General features: G+C 43.2%; 2 protein-coding genes across 4 annotated transcripts in view; both read right to left on the bottom strand.

Moving 5' to 3' along the window:
* The window catches only part of woc (without children), a 120721-nt gene that overhangs the window by 5881 nt on the left and 90844 nt on the right, over positions 1-23996 (bottom strand). For 2 of the 3 annotated variants that reach the window (XM_065434509.2, XM_065434508.2), the window contains exons 17-18: positions 13330-13554; positions 5978-6074 (exon numbers count right to left, since the gene is read on the bottom strand). In XM_065434509.2, coding sequence (XP_065290581.2) covers positions 5978-6074; positions 13330-13554 — 322 coding nt within the window. Of the gene's footprint in view, positions 1-5713; positions 5796-5977; positions 6075-13329; positions 13555-23996 lie in introns of those variants that run through there. The other variant, XM_065434510.2, reaches the window with a different exon arrangement.
* On the bottom strand, positions 16952-18529 carry LOC135904060 (tigger transposable element-derived protein 4-like). The gene is made up of 2 exons (XM_065434647.2): positions 17877-18529; positions 16952-17270 (listed from the first exon to the last, which is right to left on the bottom strand). Exons 1-2 carry the CDS (start codon positions 18527-18529, stop codon positions 16952-16954), a joined length of 972 nt encoding a protein of 323 aa, XP_065290719.2.

Genomic DNA, 23996 nt, shown 5'->3' with positions numbered 1-23996 from the left:
ATAAGCGTTCAGAAGGGAAGGGAGTGTGAATTGCAAACGTTCTTGCCCGGAGTTTAGGCGTGCTGTTGGCACCATCCATTGTTCGGGTTGTCTGAAAGGGTAATTAGTGGTTTTCTCTTGCAAGTTTGCCAATCGTCGAATATGGTTTGTACCATTTTTTATTTCTGTTTTGTAAGAAATGCTCAACCGGTATAGGTATAATTCACAGATTTGGACCACACCGGCTGTAAGAAAGAGACCTTTGCTGGGTGACCCATAGCTAACATTGAAGGCGTAGCGAAGGACCCTTTTCTGCAGCATGTGTATTTTGCGAAGACAAGAATGTGTTGCAGTTCCCCATACAAGATGACAATAATTTACGTGAGAATAAAAAAGTGCGTGATAAAGAGTTAGTTTGAGTGACGTCGGAAGAATGTGCCGTGTGCAACCAATCATGCCCACTACTCTAGCCAGTTGTTTGACAACGTGAGTTACTTGGTGTTCCCATGACATGGTTGAAGAAAATATAACTCCAAGGCATTTAAAATGATTAACTATTTCTATAGGTCGAGAATTATATAGAATATGACTGTGAATAGAAACCGGCTTATTTTTCGGGCGAAATATTACGGCTTTTGTCTTCTTTTCATTCACGCGCATATCATTAGATTTCGACCATTTTTCCAGCGTGACCATTGTTGTATTGCAAGACACTATTAGATCCTGAATGTTTTTCCCAGCAAAAAAAATACTCGTGTCGTCAGCGTATATGATGAATTTGGCATTTTTGTTAATGTTAACAATATCATTCAGGAATATATTGAAAAGAAGTGGGCCTAACACGCTGCCTTGAGGGACGCCAGAAATAATAGGTTTTACCTCTGATAGTACATTATGTAAGCTAACTGCTTGTTTTCTTTGCGAAAGATATGATTTTATTAACATTGCAGCCTGGCCTCGGATACCATAGTACCATAACTTCTTTAGGAGTAATTCATGATTCACCAAGTCAAATGCCTTTGAAAAATCTACAAATATACCTATTACGAAAGCTCTGTTATCAAATTGGGACAGAATATATTCTTTTTGATGTAGAAGTGCTAGCTCAGTTGATTTATTTTTGCGAAAACCGAACTGACATGGAGTGAGCAAATTACATTGGTCAATAAATTTAGTGAACCTGGAGTGCATAACTTTTTCTAATGCTTTAGAAAAAACAGGAAGTATGGATACAGGTCTATAATTACCTAAGTCATTTTGGTCGCCCTTTTTAAATAAAACGGTTACTTTGGCGGTCTGCATTTTTTCTGGAAAGGAAGATGTAGATAAGCAGAGGTTGAATATGTGTGTAACTGCGGGGGCTACAATATCAGCAACATATTTTACTGGTCCTATCTGAAGGTCGTCAATGTCTCGGCATCTGCTATTCTTTTGGCTTAATAATACTGACACAACTTCCTCTCTTGTAACAGGTTCTAGAAACATTGTTTTATCGTTACGACAGTTTATGTACTCACATGCATCTGGAAGCGATCCATAGGTTGGCATTTGCGTAAAAAAATCATTAAAAGCATTAGCCAACTCAATTCCAGTTAAATAATTGTCATTAATCTTCAACCTTTGTACGCTGGCATGGGATTGGTTGCCAGCGTACAAATGGATGCCATACTCTACCAACATGATGCTACAAAGCACCAAGGAAAGGACCTGAGGGTAGGTTACTACTCTTCTACTTTTACGAAGACACAAGAAAATTATGCAACTACGGAGAAGGAAGCACTGGCGGTGGTGTTAGCCTTGCGATATTTCAGAAGCTACCTGGAAGGCAACCACTTTAAGCTGTTCACAGACAGCCAGGTGCTGATGTACCTGTTTGAGCTATCGAAGCTGAAGGGCAGAATAGCTCGATGGGTAAGCGAAGTATAACAATTCAGTTTTGACGTCATACATCGCCCGGGACAGAAACATCAAGATACCGATGCCCTATCTCGATTCCACGTGCCGCATGAAGCCCCAACTAGAAATATAAACCTGTTACAGCTTTGGGAAGGCACACAGAAAATAGAAGTGAACAATAGAAAAATTTACGTCCCGGAGACCAGTGCCAACAGTCCTGAAGCTTTACCACATTAGTCCACGGTGTTGCCGAAGTTTGGAGCAAGCTGTCGGAATTTTCGGAAGCTGTTGATGAATCAATGGTCGACGAGTTTGCGAGTGCAGATGATGGTGTCATGACCACGGGAGAGCCCGAAAACGAAAACTACTTTGCCGACACCGAACCGAACACAAGTGAAAGTGGGCACAATGAGGAAAGCAACGACGGTCCTTTGCCCACACCCTCCGAAGTGATTGGTGCATTCGCACTAGTCTGGTGCTTCTGCGCGAACGCAGAAGGTTGCGGCTTCAGCTGCACCGACTCCTTTGACAATGTGGAGAAGTGTAAGCGTCACAGGCAGCGAAAATGCCCAAGCAGTAGAACATACAGGGCTATATCATGGGAAACTAAGCTAGTTTCATCAATAAAGTGATTTTATGAATGGTATATGCTTTTATAACATCCAATTCTTCAGCAGGCTTATATCGAATTATGCTCTATATTGATCTAATAGGTGTTTTTTTGCGAGTTCGATATAGCCGGGTTCGACTGTATAGCAAGGAGGAAGCGGTGCCAAGTAAAACCACATCCTCCACATAATTTTATTTATTTATTTATTTATTTACAAATACTGCAATCCCGTTACGGGATTTTTGCAGGAAGGGGGTACATCATTATGACATGATTAGCAGGGCAAACAAAAGAAAAATTACATGGACTAGTAAAAAGACAATACAGATATCATGAAATAAAAGATACGCTTCGAGTACAGCTGAATCAATGCATCTACTGCAAGTGCAAATGTAACAGAGCGAAAATAGGAAAATTACACAATATGGGACATAAACAAATTCAGGGATGGCTGCAACACCACATCGTTGGACAGCTGATTACATTCAGTTACGACTTTAGGAAAAAATGAGTATTTAAAGCAATTTTTGCGGCTAGTGAAGGGGGTAATTGTTAGTGCATGCCGTTGTCTTGTAGCATAACCTGTTGAAAAGGAAATAATCTCAGAAATATCTATGCTGTAGTATCCTTTAATGAGCTGAAACAAAAATTTTAATCTGAGAACACGATTCCTTTGGATTAGAGTTGGCAAACTGGCTCTGCTTAGCAAGGCTGTCATCGATGTGCACCCAAATCTGTTATATATATAACAAACGGCCCGCTCTTGAATACCTTCTACTTTATTAATATCTTTTTTAGTGAAAGGATACCATATTATGGATCCGTAATCTAAAAGTGGCAGCACAATTGCATTAAATGCAAGAAGGCGAACTTCAGGTGTTGTCAGTCTCAAGGCCCTCCTGAGAAAGAAAAGCCTTTGATTGGCGGAATTGCATACAGTGTTGATATGTTTGTTCCATCTAAGATCTTTAGAAATCCAAATACCAAGATATTTTATGTGCTCAACCTCAGATAGCAAGACATTACACGCCGAGTACTGGAAATGTAGATTTCTAAGTTTGCGCGAAATTTTCATAAATACAGTTTTGTCACAATTGATAGCCATTTGCCAGTCACTACACCATTTTACAACTTTTTCAAAGTCTTCATTTAGTCGTAGTTGGTCACTGACACTATCTATTTCTGAATACACTACACACTCATCTGCATATAATCTAATTTTTACGGGAATGTCATTAACGATATCATTAATGAAAACTAGAAACAACAGTGGTCCGAGCACCAAACCCTGTGGAACACCAGACTCAACGGGAAGCCTCCAAGAGGCATGGTTTTTGAATGAAACATAATGATATCGGTTTGAAAGATATGCAGAAAGCCAAGTAGCAATTTTGGCATTACACAGAGTAACATCAAGTTTGTGGAGTAGCTTTTTGTGGGAAACCTTGTCAAAGGCTTTCGCAAAGTCCATGAAGATTGCATCGACCTGCTTACCTGAATTTCTTGCCTTAGCGAAATCGTGTACAGTAGTTACTAATTGTATGCATGTAGAGAAACCCTTTCTGAAGCCATGCTGATGGCATGATAATATTTTATTCTTTGAAAGGAACTCAGTAAGATGTCTATGTATTATATGCTCCAGAAGTTTGCATGATGTTGAAATCAAAGAAACAGGACAATAGTTCAAGACGTGCTGCTTATTACCATTTTTGAAGATAGGTTTCATTGCTGCCATTCTCCAGTCGATTGGAATCTTGCCTTCATTTAGTGATTTAGAAAAGAGCACACTCAGATATTTAGAGACCCATGGCGCATAACGCTTTAAGAATTAATTTGGCAAACCATCAGGACCAGGTGATTTCCTAATATCAAGGTTAAGGAGCATGTTAAGTATTCCATTCTCATTAATAGTAACGTCAGACATAGGGGGGTATGAAGCATGAAAGTATGGCAATGAACCAATGTCTTGCGTAAACACAGATCTAAAATGTAAGTTAAATGCATCTGCTATTACTGCACTATAATTACTCAAAACACCATTTACAAAGAAAGCATCATTAATTTGCTTACTGGGAGAAATTAGCCTCCAGAACTTTTCAGGAGATGTTGAAATAAATTTAGGAAGTTTCTCCCCAAAGTAGCGTTGCTTATCTGAAGAAACTTTCATTTTTAGCTCGGAGGAGAGTTCGGAAATTGTAGTAAGCAAAGCGTCCACGTCTCTTGCGGTACGTCTTTTTGTCTTCAGGCACTTTAATCGTCTGCTTAATTGCAATGCGTCTCGTGAAATCCAAGGAGATTTGCCTTTCCTTTTCTTTAGCATGCAAGGGACAAAGCGGTCGATGCAATCATTTAAAAGATCTTTAAATTGATTCCACAGTGTATGAATGTCTGCGCTGCTGCCTTTAAATGAGTCAAAACTAAATGAAAGCATATCCAATATGGCGACATCATCTGCACGCGAGAAGTTGAGCACGGAAGTGACATTATTACATTTTTTCACAGAGATGCCCGAAAGGGTCAACAACACAGCAGAGTGATCGGAAATTCCAGGCAGTACTTTGCACTTTGTTTGCCCCGTAATAGATCCACTGTATAGCAACTGTACAACTTCGACTGTATAGCAAGGAGGAAGCGGTGCCAAGTAAAACCACATCCTCCACATAATCTGATGGGCAAACACAGAAAACAAACAAGGAGATGGGATTGCGTTGGAGCAAAAGATTACAATCACATATATTACTGTAGAGGCACCCGGGAAGGTGACCACACAAGAAATTGTGTTTTATTTTTCTCTCCACACACTGCATGCTAAGGAACTTGCTTGGTTGTTTTTTTATTCACTTTTTATGACTTATGCTTCCAAGACTACCACATCGCGCTCCTTGATGATGCAGTTGCTACAATGACTGACTCCCGCAAAAGGAAACTTTACAGGAACCATGAATAGAATAAGTTGTCACCCTACACTTGAGTTACGAAGGAGCTGCCACAAGCAGTCTTACTCCCATGTCTGTCTGTTCTGATGAAAGTGTAAGCATTGGAACTGAGCAAGCACACTTTCAAAGAAAACGCAAAGGCACCACACAATTTTTTCGCAAAATATGCATCGTGAAGACATTGGAAGTGAAAACTGCTCCAGCCAAGGATAAGAAGTTCCCGATGTTTTCGGGACTGACTTGGTCCCTTCTTCAGAGGGTGACTGAAGTGGCTGAAGAAACAGCATCCTTTAAACTCCTGTTCTCTTTATGTTGTGATTCCTAGTCTCCATAGTGTTGCAAAGACCATAGGCGTAAAAAGCGGTGAGCACCTCCTGTGTATACAATCCTCCTCATAATATAAATTGTAACATTAGATTTGCCTGACACTACAAAAGAGAGCTCTAAATGGCCTTCAGACATTTAATGGGCTATCACTACATACTATGAAGTTTCCCACCCAATATTGGCATTCCTATTTATGCCTTATATGGTCAACACCCGTAAAGTTACTCACCATTTGGACAGATACAGTTCATAAAGTTTCACTGGGCATCTCTGTGGGTTTTCCAGATTTTGCGGTTGATCAAAATACCTATGTTCACTTCCTTCTTCTGCAAAATAAATAGAGCATAAATTTGCAAACTTAGGAGAGCACAACATACTTCTATTTTTTATTTCTAAAGTTTGGCTTTAGTCATAATACACAAAATACACACTGCACCGATACGAAAGGAGACGCTCCATCAGTTCTCAAAATACAAAACTGTGTCACTTATTCTGAGCTGCAGAAGCAGCTTCATCATAGACTGCTCATCTCCTGAAAGGCCCTGAGCTAAAGCTTCCTAGCTTTAGCTCAAGGCCAACTTCGATGCTGCCTATTCAAATACATGCAAAACACAGAAAAAGTTTCATGAAACAACCCCTGGACCAACTTGAATAAAATTGGCTGCACCTGACAGAGAAATTTAAATTCTAGTGATTGTTGGAAATGTAATTTCAATTTCGGATCTAAACTTCCTTACAACATTTGCCAAAAATTTGTAAGTTCAAAAAGAATAGGAGTACGAAGTTACAAGTTTGCAACTTTGCACCAAAAACATAAACTGCCATTCTATAAACTGCACCCATCAGAACATTCATGTGGACAAATTTTATACATAAACTTATATCTTCCATGACTTGATTACAATTTTACGAGAGTTTTGTAGAAGTCTTATTCACATATTAGTGGTTTATTTAAGAGCTGTGTATAATATATAAAATTTGTCTGTTTTGGATGTACTATTAGATGCAACTTACAGAATTGTGACATCACTTTTTTGGCTGAGTTACAAAGTTGTAAAATTGCTAGTTTAGATTTTTTGGGGAAAATTCGTGATTTCCAACAAATTTTACAGCTTAAATAATAAGTCTGCTTGCTACAGTCACTAGATTTTAATATTTTCTATTAAATGCAGCAAGTCTCATCAAGTTCTCCTTTCCCATCTATTTCGACAGGAGCGCTCACGCTAAAGCTTTCTCTTGAGGCGGGCCCAGAGCCGGCAAACCAATGTGCCAATCCTATGTGAATTGCATGATTTTACAAATATATGTTCGTAGAGCACGGCACGTATATTGCAAAAGATGTGGCTTTGGCTCCCATCAGTGGCAAGTTACTTTTTTTATACGCTTTCATTTCCCTTTTTTATTAGGGCAAAAGCCTTTCTAGGCTCATGGTGAAGTTTGTGTCAGCAGACCTGACGACCGGAGTGTCTGCCGAAGCATCATCACGCCATATGAAGACAGATTAAAGAATGAAAAATGATTGATAGTGACAGTTAGTGAATGATAACATTATAATATAGATTGGTAGAGGTTAATAATGACTAGTAATGACTCATAATGATTACTATTGACTTGCAATGACTACTAATGACTACGAAATGACCAATATATCTAACGATCGCTTGTAATGACCACAATATATTAGAGATGACTAGAAATGTCTAGTAATTAGTAGTAATTACTAAAATGACTACTAATGACTTGTAATGACTACAAATGAGTATCTAGTCACCACCTGAGTATTTAGTCAAGCTACAAGAAAGCATGTCCCAATTCCAGTCAAACAAATTGTTACTTGTAGGTGACCTAAACTTACCTGATGTCATTTGGGAGCGTTTGCAAGTACTTTCACGGAACAGTAAACATCTAAACAGCATGCTTAACATAATGCTAACGCATGACATAATTCAAGTTGTTCAGGAGCCAGCATGTGTGCAAGGACCTTGCAAATCTGTACTTGATCTGGTATTTTTGCCCAGAATGCTAACTGAATATACCGTTGCAGTTGTGGAAGGTATATCTGATCGCCTACTTGTCAGTATCAGTGTATCCATAGTCTCTTCCACCCCATCTGAGAAACCTGCGAAGCGTTCCTTCAAGGACTACTCAAGCACAAATGATGCAGCCATAATAGAACATATGGAAACATGCCTCACCGACTTTAATCACAGTGATGTGATAGCCCTTTGGTGCTGTTGTAAAAACATGTCAGTTCTGTATTGATAAATTTATGCCTGATAAATACAAACTAGTCTGCAAACAAACACCGCGTATGACACGTGAAATTATCCACATGACTCGCAAGATAAAAAGGTTATTAAAGAAAACACAATTACAACTTGATCAAGTTAAAGGAAATGAAAGAAAACCTTGCGCGTGCAGTACGGACCTCGAAGGAACACTACTTCAATACAGTACTACCAAACTTTATTGTTGAACAGCCCAAAAAGTTCTGGTATTACTTGAGCGAAAAAAAGAAGCCAGTAGCACAAATCTGCATCGATGGATCAATCATTACTGATCACAGGGATATTGCAAGTCATTTCAATTATTATTTCCATAGTGTATTTTCTAAGTCTGGCATTAGTTCATCCAAAGAAAAAACGTTTCACCCATCCGAAGCAAATTTTATTTCATACACTGGCTTAGTTTCAATGCTAGTTAACTTAAAACTAAGTCTTCATGTAGTCCTGACAACCTTCCAAACATTTTTTTGAAACGCTATGCTGAAACTATTGCAAGGTTCTTTCTTACTATATTTCGTGTTTCGTTACTTCCTGGAAAATTATCGGATGACTGGAAGATAGCCAGAGTTGTACCCGAGTTCAAGAAGGGCGACTGTGCATTGTTGGAAAATTACCGTCCAATATCATTGACATCCTCATGTCGTAAACTAACTGAACATATTGTTGCTAATCAGATTAACGAATTTCTAGATAGACAATCAATACTGTCTAATTTTCAACACAGATTTAGAAAAGGCTATTCAACAGTTACACAGACTGTGACCGTAATTCATTCACTCGTCTCATGCCTTGATAAAAATGGTCAAATTGATGCTGTATTTCTTGATTTTTAGCAAAGCCTTCAATACAGTTCCACATGACCAACTAATACTAAAACTTAGACAGACATCTTGAGCCCCCAGAAATATTGATAGCATGGATAACAAACTAACAAATTGCCACTAGTTCGTGGAAATTAATAAGCAACAGTCTGGCTGTCTTCTGTTCAACTCGGGACTTCCTCAAGGAAGTGTCCTAGGGCCAATGCTCTTCTTACTTTACATAAATTATATTACTACTTCAATCCATTCAAGTGTGCAAATTAGGTTGTTTGTGGACAACTGCATGCTTTTTAGAGAAATCACTGCAACAAATGATCAAATTTATTTGAATACATTTTGCACTTGCATTTTGCAAGGTTTTTCATTTTGCACCACATTTTGCACCAATCAATAATGCCAACTAGAGAAGTTGGCATTATTGATTGGTGCAAAATGTGGGGAATGCGGCTTAACGCTGAAAAGATGGTCTTTCTTCGCTTCACTCGTCAGAAAGCTCCACTAACCTTTAGTCACACGTTAGGTTCGTTGTCTTTGCAGGAAGAAACAAAATATAAGTATCTGGGTGTCACAATTACTAACAATTTATCATGGAATTTACACCTTGATAATATCTATTCTTCGGCCTTGCTTAAATTATATTTTTTCGACATAAACTTAAAAATTCCCCGCCTAACGTAAAACTGCTTGCTTATTATTCATTAATTAGACCGAAACTTGAATATGCATGTGTTGTTTGGGACCCGTTTACTAAACAAAATATTAAATGTCTCGAAAGAATACAGAAGAAAGCCGTGCGATTTATATATTCAAAATTCTCTCTATATGATTCCCCCCTCACAAATAATGCGTGATAATGGCATCGAAATCCTTGAGCAGCGAAGGGAAAACTTAAGAATTCGATTTCTTTACATGTTTTTTAATGGAGATTTCAATTAATCGTGCATCCTATCTGTCTAGTTCAACATCTAGGCTCACTTGACACTATCATCCGAATTCACTAACACCTTATTTTGCACGGACGGATGTATTCAAGTATTCCTTTTTTTCCCCTAACTATAACAGACTGGAATACTCCGTTGTTGCCTGTTTCAATTGACTGATTCAGTGTATTACTGTTGCATCTTACCACACTGCTTGATTAATGCATTGTATTACTGTCTTTAATTACCCTGCTTGGACCTGAACTATATCTGCAGTATGAAATAAATATAAATAAAGATAAAATGACTACGAAATGACCAATACGTCTAATGACAGCTTGTAATGACCACAATTGATTACAAATGACTAGAAATGCTTACTATTGAACAATAATGACTAATAATGACTGAAATAATAATAATTATGGGGTTTTCCGTGGCAAAACCACTTTCTGATTATGAGGCACGCCGTAGTGGAGGACTCCGGAAATTTCGACCACCTGGGGTTCTTTAACGTGCACCTAAATCTAAGTACATTGGTGTTTTCGCATTTCGCCCCCATCAAAATGCGGCCGCCGTAGCCGGGATTCGATCCTGCGACCTCGTGCTCAGCAGCCCAACACCATAGCCACTGAGCAACCACGGCGGGTTGACTGAAATGACTTGTAATTACTAGTAATGACTATGAAATGACCAATATGCCTAATGATGAATTGTAATGACTACAATTGATTAGAAATGACTAATGATGCTTAGTAATGACCAGTAATTACTAATAATGACTAAAATGACTTGTAATGACTACTAATGACTATGATATGACCAACATGTCTAACGACAGCTTGTAATGACCACAACTGATTACAAATTACGAAATATGCTTAGTAGTGAGCAGTAATGACTAAAAGAAAGAAGAGAAAGAAAAGAGGAAAAGCGAAAGAGGCGAATGATAAGAGGAGGAATAGTAGGCTTTCGCCATTCACCTTTTAAGAGAGATCTTAAGAGACCCTGCCATTTTTTAATGCTGCATTTCAATTTAAAACCGCAGTTAAGGCACACAGCTGTGATAGCCTTAAAAATCTACCATTATTTATTTATTTATTTTACAGAGTACCTACATCGCCATAAAGGCATTACGTAGGGGGGAACAAAATATAACCAGTAATACAGAAAAGCTTTTGGACAGAAGATATACTCACAAACAGAAGCACTACAATAGCTGTTAGAGAAAGGCATACAAGTAACGTGAAACAAGAATGTTCCAAGATATATAACACATACGTTTGTTTTACGAGAGCGCCGTCACAGCATTGAACAGAATAGTTCGTTATTTGACACATTTACTATATGATTTGATAAACTGTTCCATTGTCTAATTGATTTGGGGAAAAAAGAGTAGTAAAAAGTGTTTGTTCTGCAGTTATAGGCTGAGATCTTTTTGTTATCACAGCGAGCGATATATGATCTGGTTCCAGGAGATAGTCATAGCGATTAATACCTGTCTGATTATTATATATTCAGTGCAATAGTTTAAGCCTTAACTTCTGCCTACGCATATGTAGTAGATCCCATCCTAAAGTGGCCTTCATTTCGGAAACGCTGGAGTACGGGCTGTAGTTATTGCAAACAAACCTTACTGCTTGGTTTTGTAGTTTTCCAGTCTATTAATGAGGTAATCTTGATAGGGATCCCATATTACACAAGCGTAATCAAGTATTGTTCTAACATGTAAGAAGTATAAAGTTTCTTTAACTTCGCGTGTTCCCTGTTTAAAATTTCTGCGAATAAAATGTAACATCCTACTAGCTTTTGCTATGACAGTGTCAATCTGTTTATGCCAATTGAGTGATTCAGTTAGATAGACTCCTAAATACTTATATTCCGACTGTATGTCGATATGCGTGCCATTGATGTTATATCGATGCTGAAATTTGGATAATTTGGAAATTTGGAAAATGGATAATAAAATTAGAATTACTTTGGTGCTTTTATTTTTTTTCCAATTCCCTAATGTAATGCCTGTAAAGGGACTTAAGGGTACGTGAATAAAAAAATATGGCTGTGGCTTAGCTAAGGTTAAGCCCAGGATGCAAAGCATACTAGCCTTTATTTTAGTTGTTGAACCACTGTTTAGCCCGGTGAACTGCTGTTGCTTGGCTATATTTGGTTCGGCTAGACAAAGAAACAACTCATGCGTTACTCTGCTTCGCCTTCAAGAGTGGAACGCGACAGCGTTCCCGTCGACCCGCCAAGGGGTGTAAGACAATGGGCTATGGCGCAGCGACTACGCGCCCCGCATTGGACGCGGTGAGCGTCGAGCAACGCAGCGTTCGCCGCGGCAACGAAATGTGCGCCTGAGCAAGCGACGCACGCCTGAGCCTTAGAAACAGCTCGTTTCTAAGGCAACACCGCATTCACTAGAGGCGCTTTTGTACCGCTTTGAAGCATCGTACTCGTGGCTCAGTGGTAGCCTCTCTGTCTCACACCCCGGAGACCCTGGTTCGATTCCCACCCAGCCCATCTTGCAAGAGTTGAGCCAAAGCCACCTAGAAAATCAGTCTCTGTAGCACGCCGCAACCTTCGCTTCTCATTCCAACGAGCTGCTCTGTCTCCAGGAAGCATCTCACCTCGTGAGTGTCTAGCAGAGGCAAGCGCAGCTGCTTATATACCGCCGCGACGCCGCGACGCCGCGAGCGACGCCGCGTCGCTCGCGAGTTGGAGCACCATTTCTCCTCTGTCGTGACGTCACGGTGTCATGTGATCAGCCTTGAAGGCGACGCCGCGAGCAACGGCGCGAGTTGGAGCTTCGTTTCTCCTCTGTCGTGACGTCACGGTGTCATGTGATCAGCCTTGAAGGCGACGCCGCGAGCAACGGCGCGAGTTGGAGCTTCGTTTCTCCTCTGTCGTGACGTCACGGTGTCACGTGGTATTGAAGGCGACACCGCCGTGCCTGAGGAGCTGGGTTGAGCTCTAGTAATATGCTTCGCATAAAAAATATAAAGGGCTGCTCACATTAGGCAGCTACATATCATTGCCTACAGTCGGTATCTCGTACACAAGAAGATTACAGTGGAGGTGAAACGGATAAATGAAACATGCGTATATTTACACTGCCTCTGTAGCTATAGTTTTGAGTCATCTGCCCACTCACTGCTCACAGTTGTGGCCGAAATAGCCACTAAGCCGTGCCTGCAGCCGCCGTGGCCATTGTAAGCAAGCGAACAAATGCTGAATAGAAGGCGCTCAAAAGCAGGCGCCTTCACCTGACCAAATATGGCGACGCGCACAGGTATGGTGGTGTAAAAGGTCTACGTATAACATTTGTTCACTTCAGATGCTTTGACAGATGCAGTTTACACAACTGCAATACGTATTTTTGCTATTTTTTAGTTGTGGCAATAATAAAAATTATGCTTCCTGTAGTTGGCTTCTTTTCTTAAATTCAACAAATTTCATTCAGAACAGTTCAACAGTTGTCTATATAAGAATAGAGAAACCACAGTATGCCTGAAGTCAGAGCTTCCTGTGAAAACAGGATATTGCAAAGAGGCTCACCTTGACATACTGCTGTGGACCTGAGTATTTTCACTGGCTGCCCCTCAGGCGTCTCCTGCTCCAGCTCACAAACATCTGCCATAGACAGCTGAAGGTGCTGATCAACTGTGTGCAGCCGAAAGTACTTGACATTGAAGTACATGAGTGTGTTTAGCAGCACCACGGGCGAGTGGTCACCAAGCTGCTTGGCCTGCCACAGAACTTCCTCCCGAATGTGCTCCCGAGCTGCAGAAGAACAGTAGAGCACCATATTCAGAGCTGTAACCACCATATTCTTTCTCAAGACAGAGGGAAAAACACACAGGCAGGCTCCAGTGAATCTGCGAACAGCAGATAAAAGCCTCCAGCTCCACAATACTTTTAGAGTTTTTTGTGTTGTCCTGAGAAGCATTTGGCACTTCCGGAAAACTTTGAGAGAACTTCAATGCCCCTTAAAGAGCTCACAGAAGCTCCTGGACTATGCAAAGAGGCTGCCCCAGTCTGAAGAAACATGTACATAGCATTCAGCAGCAGATGCACTCTATCCTAAGTGACATCTAGTGGCAAGCACGACATGCAAATGAAATCCATTTAGCAAGTTCTCTATATGATGGCATGAGATGGGCACAATAGAGACTCATCAGCATTTGACAGCACCCAATGCAAATATTGTCTGTTCCTTTGCATGATATGGCTTTGGCACAGTGGTTAGACTGTGGGCTTTAAGAAGTATGACTGTTTGCTTAGTCTCAGGCTAGATATATCTTTTTTTTTTCCACAACATTGTGCCTAATCCGAAGTGTGATGGACCAATGAATGCATGAACTGATCAGTTAACGTCAGATCACTTGCTAGAGCATAAATGCTGTCTTCAGTAAATAAAGTATAAACAATAAGAGATCAGGCAAATATGTCGTATAGTGCTTGTAAGTGGTCCTCAAAACAAAGCATATCTACATTTTCCAAGGTTTTCTAAGCATGTGGGCCATCATCTTGAAAATGGGGTGTCCACACAGTTGGGAACTAGTACTTTCATATCTTTTCACAAAAATAAAACATGTATAGCAATGAAGCCTGTGCAGCCACACCCAACAAGGTAGATAAGCCACAGGGAAAACACTTCTTGACAGGTGGAAGCAAAGGAAATCAGTGGATGATTAAAGAGACAGAAAGAGAGCTCAAACTAACTTGCTTTACTTCAGCCACTGTCTCGCTTTGTTTGTGCCAGTTTTCTCAATATGAATCATTGTAAAAGGTGCACACTGCCAATGAAAAGGTATACCTGTGAAGGCTCAGCAGATAATCATTTTCAAGCCATAAAGACCTTTTGTACATCTGTGATAGGAGTTTGGACTATTTGAATGGCGCGGCCGAATGCGCGTGACTGCTGTGGGGCAGCGACGGACGAAGAGTAAGAAAAGGGCCGGTGTCTGGGCTGAGGTGGCAGCCATGCTAATTGCCTGAGCTGGCCTTCTGTGCCTAACGAGCCGAGCAGTTCGTCTACCCAAGGCCAGTGTTCCTGGGTGTGCTGGCAGAACAGGCTGGGTGATCCTTGGGCTTCAACCGGCCTGCTCCACTTCTGGGCGAGCATCCGATGCTGGCGTGTTTCGGTGCAGCTAAGCCTTCTAAACGGACTACCCTGTGGTGGGCAGATGTCCCGACCCAGCTGTCACGCGAGTGGCTCGTCGTGTGCCGGGAATCCACCCCGGCGTCCAGCCCCTTTGCCACCCGCTGCTCCTGATTCATCGTTGCGTCTCTTCGTGCCGCAGCTGACGCAGTGACACCGACAGTGATACCGCAGTGATACCGACACGCAGTCAGACGCCTTCCTACATGGACGCTGTGCTTAACTACTTAAGCGACAGACACTCGTGAAGTGAACCGTGCGTGTTATCGTGTGTGTTACCCTAGTCCTGTCCCCGTGTCATTAAAGCCTCTCTGTGTTCATTGTGCCATACCTGTGTGTTTGAGGCCTGGGCCCACATCATACTATCACAACATCCAAGCAATCAGTCCTCTGCAGGGGCTCCAGAACCTAGGGAGCAGTGAGGGCAAGCAACCTCACAGGTTCCATTGCAGGGAGACATTGCCTGTTCCCAGCCCCAAGGGCCGACCCGCAGCCCCCTCTAATACAGAAAAATAAGCCTTGGTTTCACAATAACAAACAAAGCTTGTGTAGATGAAGTGAGCCTCGGTTTCTGCTCCCACAACCACAATACTTCCAGATTCAGTTTACGGTTGAACCCACTTATAACGATATTCAAGTGTCACAAAAATTCTGTTGTTATAACCAGGAAATGTTATAACCGGGTTGCGTGAAAAAAAAAATCAAAATGGGGGATGGCAGAGCTGTTCTGCCATAACTATAATAGCGAGGAGGCCACTTCTCCCCACCACCTTCCTCCATCCGGCTTCTGATTGTGTTGACTCGTTTAAATGTTTAACTCTACTTCCTGCACGCTCCAGTCGTGTGTTGTTAACAAGCCACAGCTGTCGGCGTTCCAGAATGGCACTGCTATAAGAACTGCAAATAGGACGGGCAGCAAGTGACATACAAGCTCTGCCAAGGCATCACTTTGGTGGCCCCTGCAGGTCCTCCCACGGGGACAATGTTGAGGCAGCCTGCCCTACCACGTCAGCGCTGCCGTCACTGTTGCTATCCGATGCAAGCACGTTCGTGATGCTCGCCTCATTGGTTAGAAGCATTTCATTTCCAAATCTATAGCCGTGCGCTTTCTTTTCACCGGCAACAGCGTGCATTGCCGATGATCAGCGGGCAAATCAGCCATCTTCCGTTTCAGCGGCGAGTCAAATGAGAATGAGAAAACACGTGGCCAGGAATGATTTCGACGCACAAACAAAGACAAGCACGAGCGACTTACTCTATTAGCAACTTGCCCAGAATCAGGGCCTAGCAAGCAATCTGGGAGCAGTGCCGGCAGCATTGTCAGTGCAGTAGGTGCAGTCCATTCGTGTTTCTGAAAGTGGCAAGGCATAGACCTATGGGTGCAGCCCATTCATGTTCAGAGGGATGGAAGGGCAATGAGAGAGATGCTTGCGAGGCTGGCGATGTAGAGAAGCCCGTGGCGGCAGTTGGGGTGGCAGGCTATTGTGCAGTGGCTCGCATTTCACTTTTTCATTCTTCTTTTCAAGGATTTAGAATTCCGTTACCTTTCAGCATGGATACCTTACAGCCAGACTTCATCGTTATAACCGATAATGCTGCATGGGGGCATTGTAGTAAGCGAGTTATTTCCCCATAGAAAACAAACAAAAGTTGACGGTGCAGCAGCTTCTCACCGTTATAGCCGGTATCGTTATAAGTAGGTTCGACTGTATTTCATCAAAGGTGACAATACAACAGTCACAACAGAGATGCTCTAGGGCGAAAGCAAAAAGCCATTAAGGCCTAATAAGGCTTTCACCCCTTTTAACACATACAGCGCAGTCCACTTAAAACGATATCAAGAAAGACGAAAAATATGATCGTTATAACCGATGATCGCTATATCTGGACTGCAGTTATAAAAAATAAAAATTAAAAAAACGCAGAACATACCTTTGCAGCTCTGAACTCGAATTCATTACTTGCTCTAAAGAATAGATGATGTAGAAAGACATGATGATGATGACAATGGCCGTGTCAAGGGTTAGGCACGCCGAAATAGTCTGAAATCTGCACTTGCTTTTGCGGCAGCTTCAGCTTCACAACCACGGTGTGCATGGATTCCAGCTGCTGCTCGAACACTGGCGACAATCCTTTAGCATGCATAAAATCAATTAAGAAGTCGATCAACGACAGTGCACTTTGTGTGGACATCGTGGTCGGGGTCAAGGAGCCACTGTCAATCTCGTTGTCACTGTCGCTGCTGTCGCACAGCTTTGCTGTCTGTCGAGACAACACATCTTCGGCGATCGCCTCGTCAGTGACCTCATCGCAGAACAAGGCAGCACTGTCTGCAGTCAAAAACTCCATCGACACACCACCTGTGTCACCAGTAGGAACGAGCTCCCAGAGCTCGGTTATGTCGGCGGCTTCCACCGTGTTGGTCTCAGTGGGTTGGGGAAGTTCGTCCTGACGCACAAAGCCCACCTTTTTGAAGCAGTTGTATATGGTTGACTGCTTTACTTCATGCCATGCACCATAAACGAAGCGCATGGCTTTAAAGAGGCTGATCTTCAGGTCAGGGGGCCCGTCTGCATGACACGACGTGCCTGGAGCTGCGCAGTCAATGGCTAAAATTAGCCACTCCAGCATGCGCCGCCGATACAGGACTTTAAAGTTGGCGATCACGCCGGCGTCCAACAGCTGAAGGCCTGCCATAGTATTTGGAGGCAGGAACATCAATTCGACAGATGTTAGCTTCGGGTTAACGCTATGTGCGCTACAGTTGTCAAGTAGCAACACTACTTTTCTTCCTTGGCCTTCAATTAAACTGTCGAAGTCGAGCAGCCATTCTTCGAACAGGTCGCGGGTCATCCATGCCTTCTTATTGCTGCGATAGCGGACCGGGATGTGCCGATTCTTACAGCACGTTGGCTTCTTTGATCGCCCGATCATGAAAGGCTTGAGACGATGGCTCCCATCCATGCTAACGCACAGCAACACGGTCACCCTAAGTTTTGAGTGCTTCCCGCCGGGGCATTGATCTCCTTTAAGAGCGTGAGTCTTCAACGGCAACATTTGAAAAAACAGAGCAGTTTCGTCACAATTATATATGTCCTTCTCCACGTAGCACTCCAGCACGCTGGGCAGCTTTGTCTGCAGCCACTGCTGCTTTGCCTCTGTGTCCAAAGACGCCGCTTCCCCTATCACGTTTTTGTAAACGATTCCGTGCCGCTCTTTAAAGCGCTGAATCCAGCCTCCCGCAGGCTCAAAATTTGGGCGTCCCAGAAAAAAAGTGAAGTTTTTCGCTTTGGTGGTAAGTATTGGCCCACTAATAGGCACATTATGCGCGTGGGTTGTGATGAACCACTGGTAAAGCGCCTCTTCAACATCAGCGTACAAAGGGTCCCTAACCCTTTTCCGCTGATCGGCATGGCCGCTGATAGCTCCTGCCTTCACAATCGCAGTGCTCCCGGTTTTCAAGATGGTTGATATCGTCGACTGGGCGAGCTCATACTTCTTCACGAGGGCGCTCACCTTGAAGCCGCGTCGAGAGTCCTGCAAAATATCCATCTTCGTGTCAAGCGACACAGCTTTACGCTTTGTCGGCGCCATCTTCGAACTGGGTTGTACCGTTGGTTGCACGCTGCTTCGGTGGCGTCAGCCTGCTATCGCGAGAGAGACAGACTGAAGGCGGGATGGGCACCACTGCGCCGCTTTGCTTGTCGCTTTTTTTTTTCTTTCTCTCTCTTTCGGAGCGACTGTGGCCGACGCGCATGAAGCAGCTAGCGCCATCTTGGGGCGCGCTGCGCCTACTCAAGTACTCTCCAGTGTGCGGGCGGCGCGGGATGCGCAGCGTGGTAATGGCAGCAGATACGAACTTACGAAGGTAAACATCGCCTCGTCTCGACGTCGTTCGTTTCAGGGAACTAAGCAACGCAAATGTTACGATTATTTTGCACGAAAAAAGTAATCCGGACGGCAAAATTTTGATCGTTATATCCGATATACGGTGAACAACCTATCGTTATAAATATTTTTTTTTACCCATAGACCTAATGCACAAGATGGCACTCTCATGTCGACCCATCGTTATAACCAACATATCGTTATATGTGGTATCATTATAAGTGGACTGCACTGTATCAGCAGCAACGGAGGAGTTCATGAAAATCATGAGTCATGTACAATTTCAAATATGTTAGTGAGTGCATCCAATATCTAGTGCACTCTAAACACACGTAAATTGTACGCGGAATGGAAGAAAAAATAAGAAGGATGTTTGTAGAAAAGAATTAAATTACGGATTTATTGTGGAACAGTGCGTAGAGTTAGCAGCAGTAAATAGCTCATCATTTGGCGAACATAGTTGGTACGTGAGTAAGGGGATTTCTCAAGCATCAGTGGCTAGTGTGCTGCATGGGCATGTGTATTGTGTTAAATGTGCTAGCTCAATCAGAAGAGAATCATCCTTTTTTCACTAAGTATGATATTGCTTCAATAAAAAGGAATTATAAATTTCAGGCATTGGTTGTAAATTAAGGGCATCGAAAATGGGTTTAGCGTGTGCATCACATGGAACACCAGTAATTATATACACAACTTTTTTTCTGCAGTTTATATATTCTAGCAAAGTTCTTTTCTGTTGTGGTGCTCCATACAGATCCCAATAACTCAGTGTATATAAAAAAAAAAGAGAATTATACACGAGGAGTTTCATTCCTTGCAACAAAAGAAAACACAAACGCCAATAAGACACCTATGGTATGAGAAAGCTTAGCGTTAAAAAAGTTCAGCCTGGTTGCTCCACAGCATGTTATTAGCAATTACCCCCAAAGTTTTCACCAGAGGGTCAATTTTAATAGTTTCTGAGCCAATCGTTAGGGCTACATTGCTGTTTATGGCCTAATTTTTGGGACGAAAGGGACAGATATTGTTTTGGAGGCATTCATAATTAACGAATTGTTTATTCTCCATGTGTTCAGTAATTTCAAATACACTGCTTATTCTGTTTGCAAGTTTATACAGATCACAGTGCTTAAAAAATAAGCTTGTATCATCTGTGTAAATAATAAAAGTTGTATCTTTATCAATGCTTACTAAATCATTACCGTAACGATTTTAAAAATTCGCCAACGATTACGATAATCCCTAATGCAAAATTTGAGCACAGCTCTATACATTGAACTCTCATTAAAACGAACTCAGTTAAACCGAATTCTTGGTTATAACGAACAAGGGAACATTTGCTTGGTTTTCCATAGACTCAATGAAAAAAAAAAGTCCGCTTAAGACGAACCGTCTCAGACATACTCTTCGGTTAAGACGAAGATTCTAGGGTGCTAGGGTGCTAAGCTAGGGTGCCCTGATGCACTGCACCCGGGGGCATGTGAATTGAGGCACCCTGCTTGAGGCCTGCAGCACACATCGCCCTTGGACAGAGGCAAGAACAAGAGGAAAAACTAAAATGAGATATACCGTAAAAACCGGAATATAGGTCGAATTTTTTTTCAAAAAACCATCGCGAAAAGTCGACCCTCGACTTATATACCGGACATTGGCGGAAAAACTACGGAAGTCTTGCAACAATGGGCGGATGAAGTAAACAGCCGCCATCGCCATCAGCAGCAGCGCGGCGTCTATGGTGGCGTGGCGACGTTGTGGCATCGACATTTTGCGTTTCCATTGTCGCAAAGTTATATTAATTAAAGGCTGCATTTTCATTTTGTTTCAAAATGATCGGAAGCCAACGTCAATTCACCATCGCCTTCAAGAAAAAGGCGATCGAGTACGCAGAAGCCCATGGCAACCTGGCGGCACAGCGCGAACTTTGTACCCGAAAAGAGCATTCGGTAGTGGCGGAGGCAAAAGCAACGTATTACAACTTGCAGCAACCAAAAGAAAACGTCATTTCGTGCCGGATCGCAGCGGACTGCAGAACTGGAAGGCAAGGTTGCGGAGTCCGTCCGAGAGCTGCGTGTAAGATCACTGCCTGTGACTGCCGAATGCATCCGTTTGAAAGCGGTAGAGATCGCACGCGCCTATGGACTGGGCAGCGAGAAGCACTCGTCATCCGACTCTGATCAAAGGCGTTGCTCTGATTCGGAGTAGCGCTTGCGCACTTCGTGCCCTTCTGTGTACTGTACACCCTGCCAATTTTTAACAGTATCGCGCGACCATCGACCCGCGTGTTTTGTCAGCACCTTGTCATCACGGCACGGAGCGGCGAAATAGCGAAAGTAAGGGCATGTGTACACATGCGCGTATCTCGTTTGTTTCGCTGCTCAGCGCCGTTAATAAGGTGCTGACAAGCACGCGGGGTGATGGTCGCGCGATACCGCTAAAAACTTGGCCAGGTGCACATGCGAGCAGCATTTAAATAAATACTGTCACCATTGTGCAAACCCCTGAGTCGCATTTGTTTCACGGTAAGGGTGTAATGTCTTTTGATACTTTTGCCATTGAAAAAATTTTTTTTTTCATTTTGAGAATTCGTTAGTTGGGGAATCGACCTATAATCCGGTCCGACCTATAGTCCGGTTTTTACGGTAGGCAAATCCCACACGCTGTGGGAATCGATGTAAGCGAAGCTTTGTCTGCTCTCTGCGTTCACTGACGTTATTTGGCAGTGGTATAGGTATCGACGGCATACGACAGACGTGATGGGATGTGAAATGTTACCTTGCCTGCTCCACTTGTGTCTGTTGTTTTTGCTCCACTCGACGCTTCATGCGAGCCTTCGTCTCGTCAGCACTAAGTGCACGCATCAGCACCATTCTGGGTTGTAGTGTTGTAGCTCACAAAACTGCCTCCTCTCTCTCTCTCTATTCCCTCGCTAACATTTCCCCACCTCCTCCCTCTACTGTCATTGCTGTTTCGGGTGAGCCTGGAGGCAAGTGCGGCAGCTCCTGCAAAGCATTTGTGAGGGGCCACGCAGAGTCAGGTGTCCCGAGTGCATTTTGCAGATGCGACGCAGCACAAATCTTGACACGAGCTTCTCTGATCATCCTTCTTTTGTGCCACACTCCTGTCATGTAATAATGCGATAGCATTAAGGTCTCCATGTCACAGAAAATCCAGTGTCAACGCCACAGGCATCGCTTGGCAAATAATCATTCTGAACCACAACTGTGCAGGCCCTCTACGTGGCGCATACCATGTCTTAGATTCTTTACAAAGTTATTCCTCGGAATTTTGAGTACGACAGCTCATAAACAAATGTCATGAAACAAAATACGAACAGCGCATGCCTTTTATGTTTTTGTGACATGGCCATGTCTCAACCATGTCCCGACGTGGCCGGCATTAGTGGTGTGCGTCTAAACTACATCCCGACGTGGCCGGCATTAGCGGCATGCCGGACAGCAGCAGCAGCAGTGGGAAAGTCGAAGAAAAAGGCAATAAAAGCTTCGCTTTAAACGTTAGTGACGTTTCATTTTGTGAACACAGCTGATGGAAAAGTGTATGGGTGCTATAGTGCACAGGGAGCTATTGGCCCTCAGTGCACCTAGATGCCTACACTGTCTGCATCGCAGATGGTATTCAATAGAGGGCTTGCACGGCCACGTCATATGCAGCAGCTGCTGGAGTAGAACTCCCCTTGTAAACATTCACTTACTAACAAAATAAACAAGCATGGACACATCAAACTCGATGACCACGGAAATTTCTCTGTCAAAACGCTGCCGTGAGAAATCGCGGCAGCAGCAGCGAGTGAAGTGACCTCCGTGCTGTCTATCGCTTCAACGCAAACTGTGCGGTGAGAACACAATGAATGCAAAGCTACAAGCCATCGGCCCACTTAGACTGTTCCCCTAAGCAGATCGCTTTCAAATAAAGCCCGCACGGCTGTGTGTGGCCAAAGTACAATGCGCCCCCTCCCTCCCCTCCCCTGGTGCCATGCGCACAACGGAAGAAGGCGCACTTTCCCACCGCCATTTCCTCCTTTGCGCATGCGAGATCGAGCCACCATCGTCGGCTCACCGTCGCACGCTTTCACTCACACACACAGCGTACAACTCATGAGGACAATGTTATCACGAGACAAACCCATTACGTCCTTATCGCAAACAAAACCTGTAACTGCTAGAGGAGGTCAACACACCGCGCCTCCGCCTACCTTCCTCCTCGGTGACACTTTGCCTCGTTTCTCGTTCCCCGCTTCGCTCAATGTCACCTAGGCTTTCCTCTAGGTGGCGTTGCTTTGCCATATGCTCAGCGCACTCCTTCTTATTTCCACTAGCTCGGAGCCTGCCCCGATGACCTTTGAGGTGGCAGATGCCTGCTTGCACTCCCTAGTGAACTTCTTCCAGCATCATGAAGGCGCAGAAGGATTTTCAAGGTCATTAGGTAAGATGACGTCATTTGTGGCCACTCGCTGGTTTGCACAGAAGCGACAAACATCCTTCACGGACTCGATGAAACCAAGCAAGAGTACCACTTGGAGACAGTTTTCTATGAAGCTGAGCTAAATAAATGCTTTTTAAGTCATTTTTCCACCGTTGTAAGTCTACTTCATTTACCATTTAGAAGTAAAATATTTGGATGCACCTGGCCATGTCAATGATTCTTCTGCTAAGATGACCTTCTGATAAGACAAACAAATTTTCATGGTCCCTTGGAGTTCGTCTTAAGGGGAGTCTACTGTACATGTTCTTGTTTCGCGATATATTGGCTGGCATGGAAAGTGTAGCGTGATTACCTCGCTAATCGAGAGATCATGAGAGGCAAGCGCGTGATGATGCGTGGGCATGATTCACAGCAGCAGCCGCAGAAAGACCTCCACTCATGCAGTGCTTTCTTTCCACATATGGTATCGGTCGGCGCACTCGCTGCACTCACTGCATGCCATCAACGAACAGACGATGGCGCACTACTCTGGCGCCATCTTGTAGTGGTAGTCGACACAAGCCCGTCATACGCGGCACTACGCTTTTCTCCTCATCCCTTTCGCCATACTCTCCTTTCTTGCTAGCCTCCTCTTTTCGCTATTGCTGTCTTTCACCACCTGCTGCGCTTCACATTCCCTCTTTCATCCTACACTGTGCTCATTGCTCAGTTACGCGCCGAGGGAGGCGAGGCA

This window comes from Dermacentor albipictus, chromosome 5, assembly GCF_038994185.2.
Source record: "Dermacentor albipictus isolate Rhodes 1998 colony chromosome 5, USDA_Dalb.pri_finalv2, whole genome shotgun sequence".
Classification (NCBI taxonomy): Eukaryota; Metazoa; Arthropoda; class Arachnida; order Ixodida; family Ixodidae; genus Dermacentor; species Dermacentor albipictus.
Note: the sequence above shows the minus strand (reverse complement) of the source record. Positions and strands in the feature narration are given on the sequence as shown.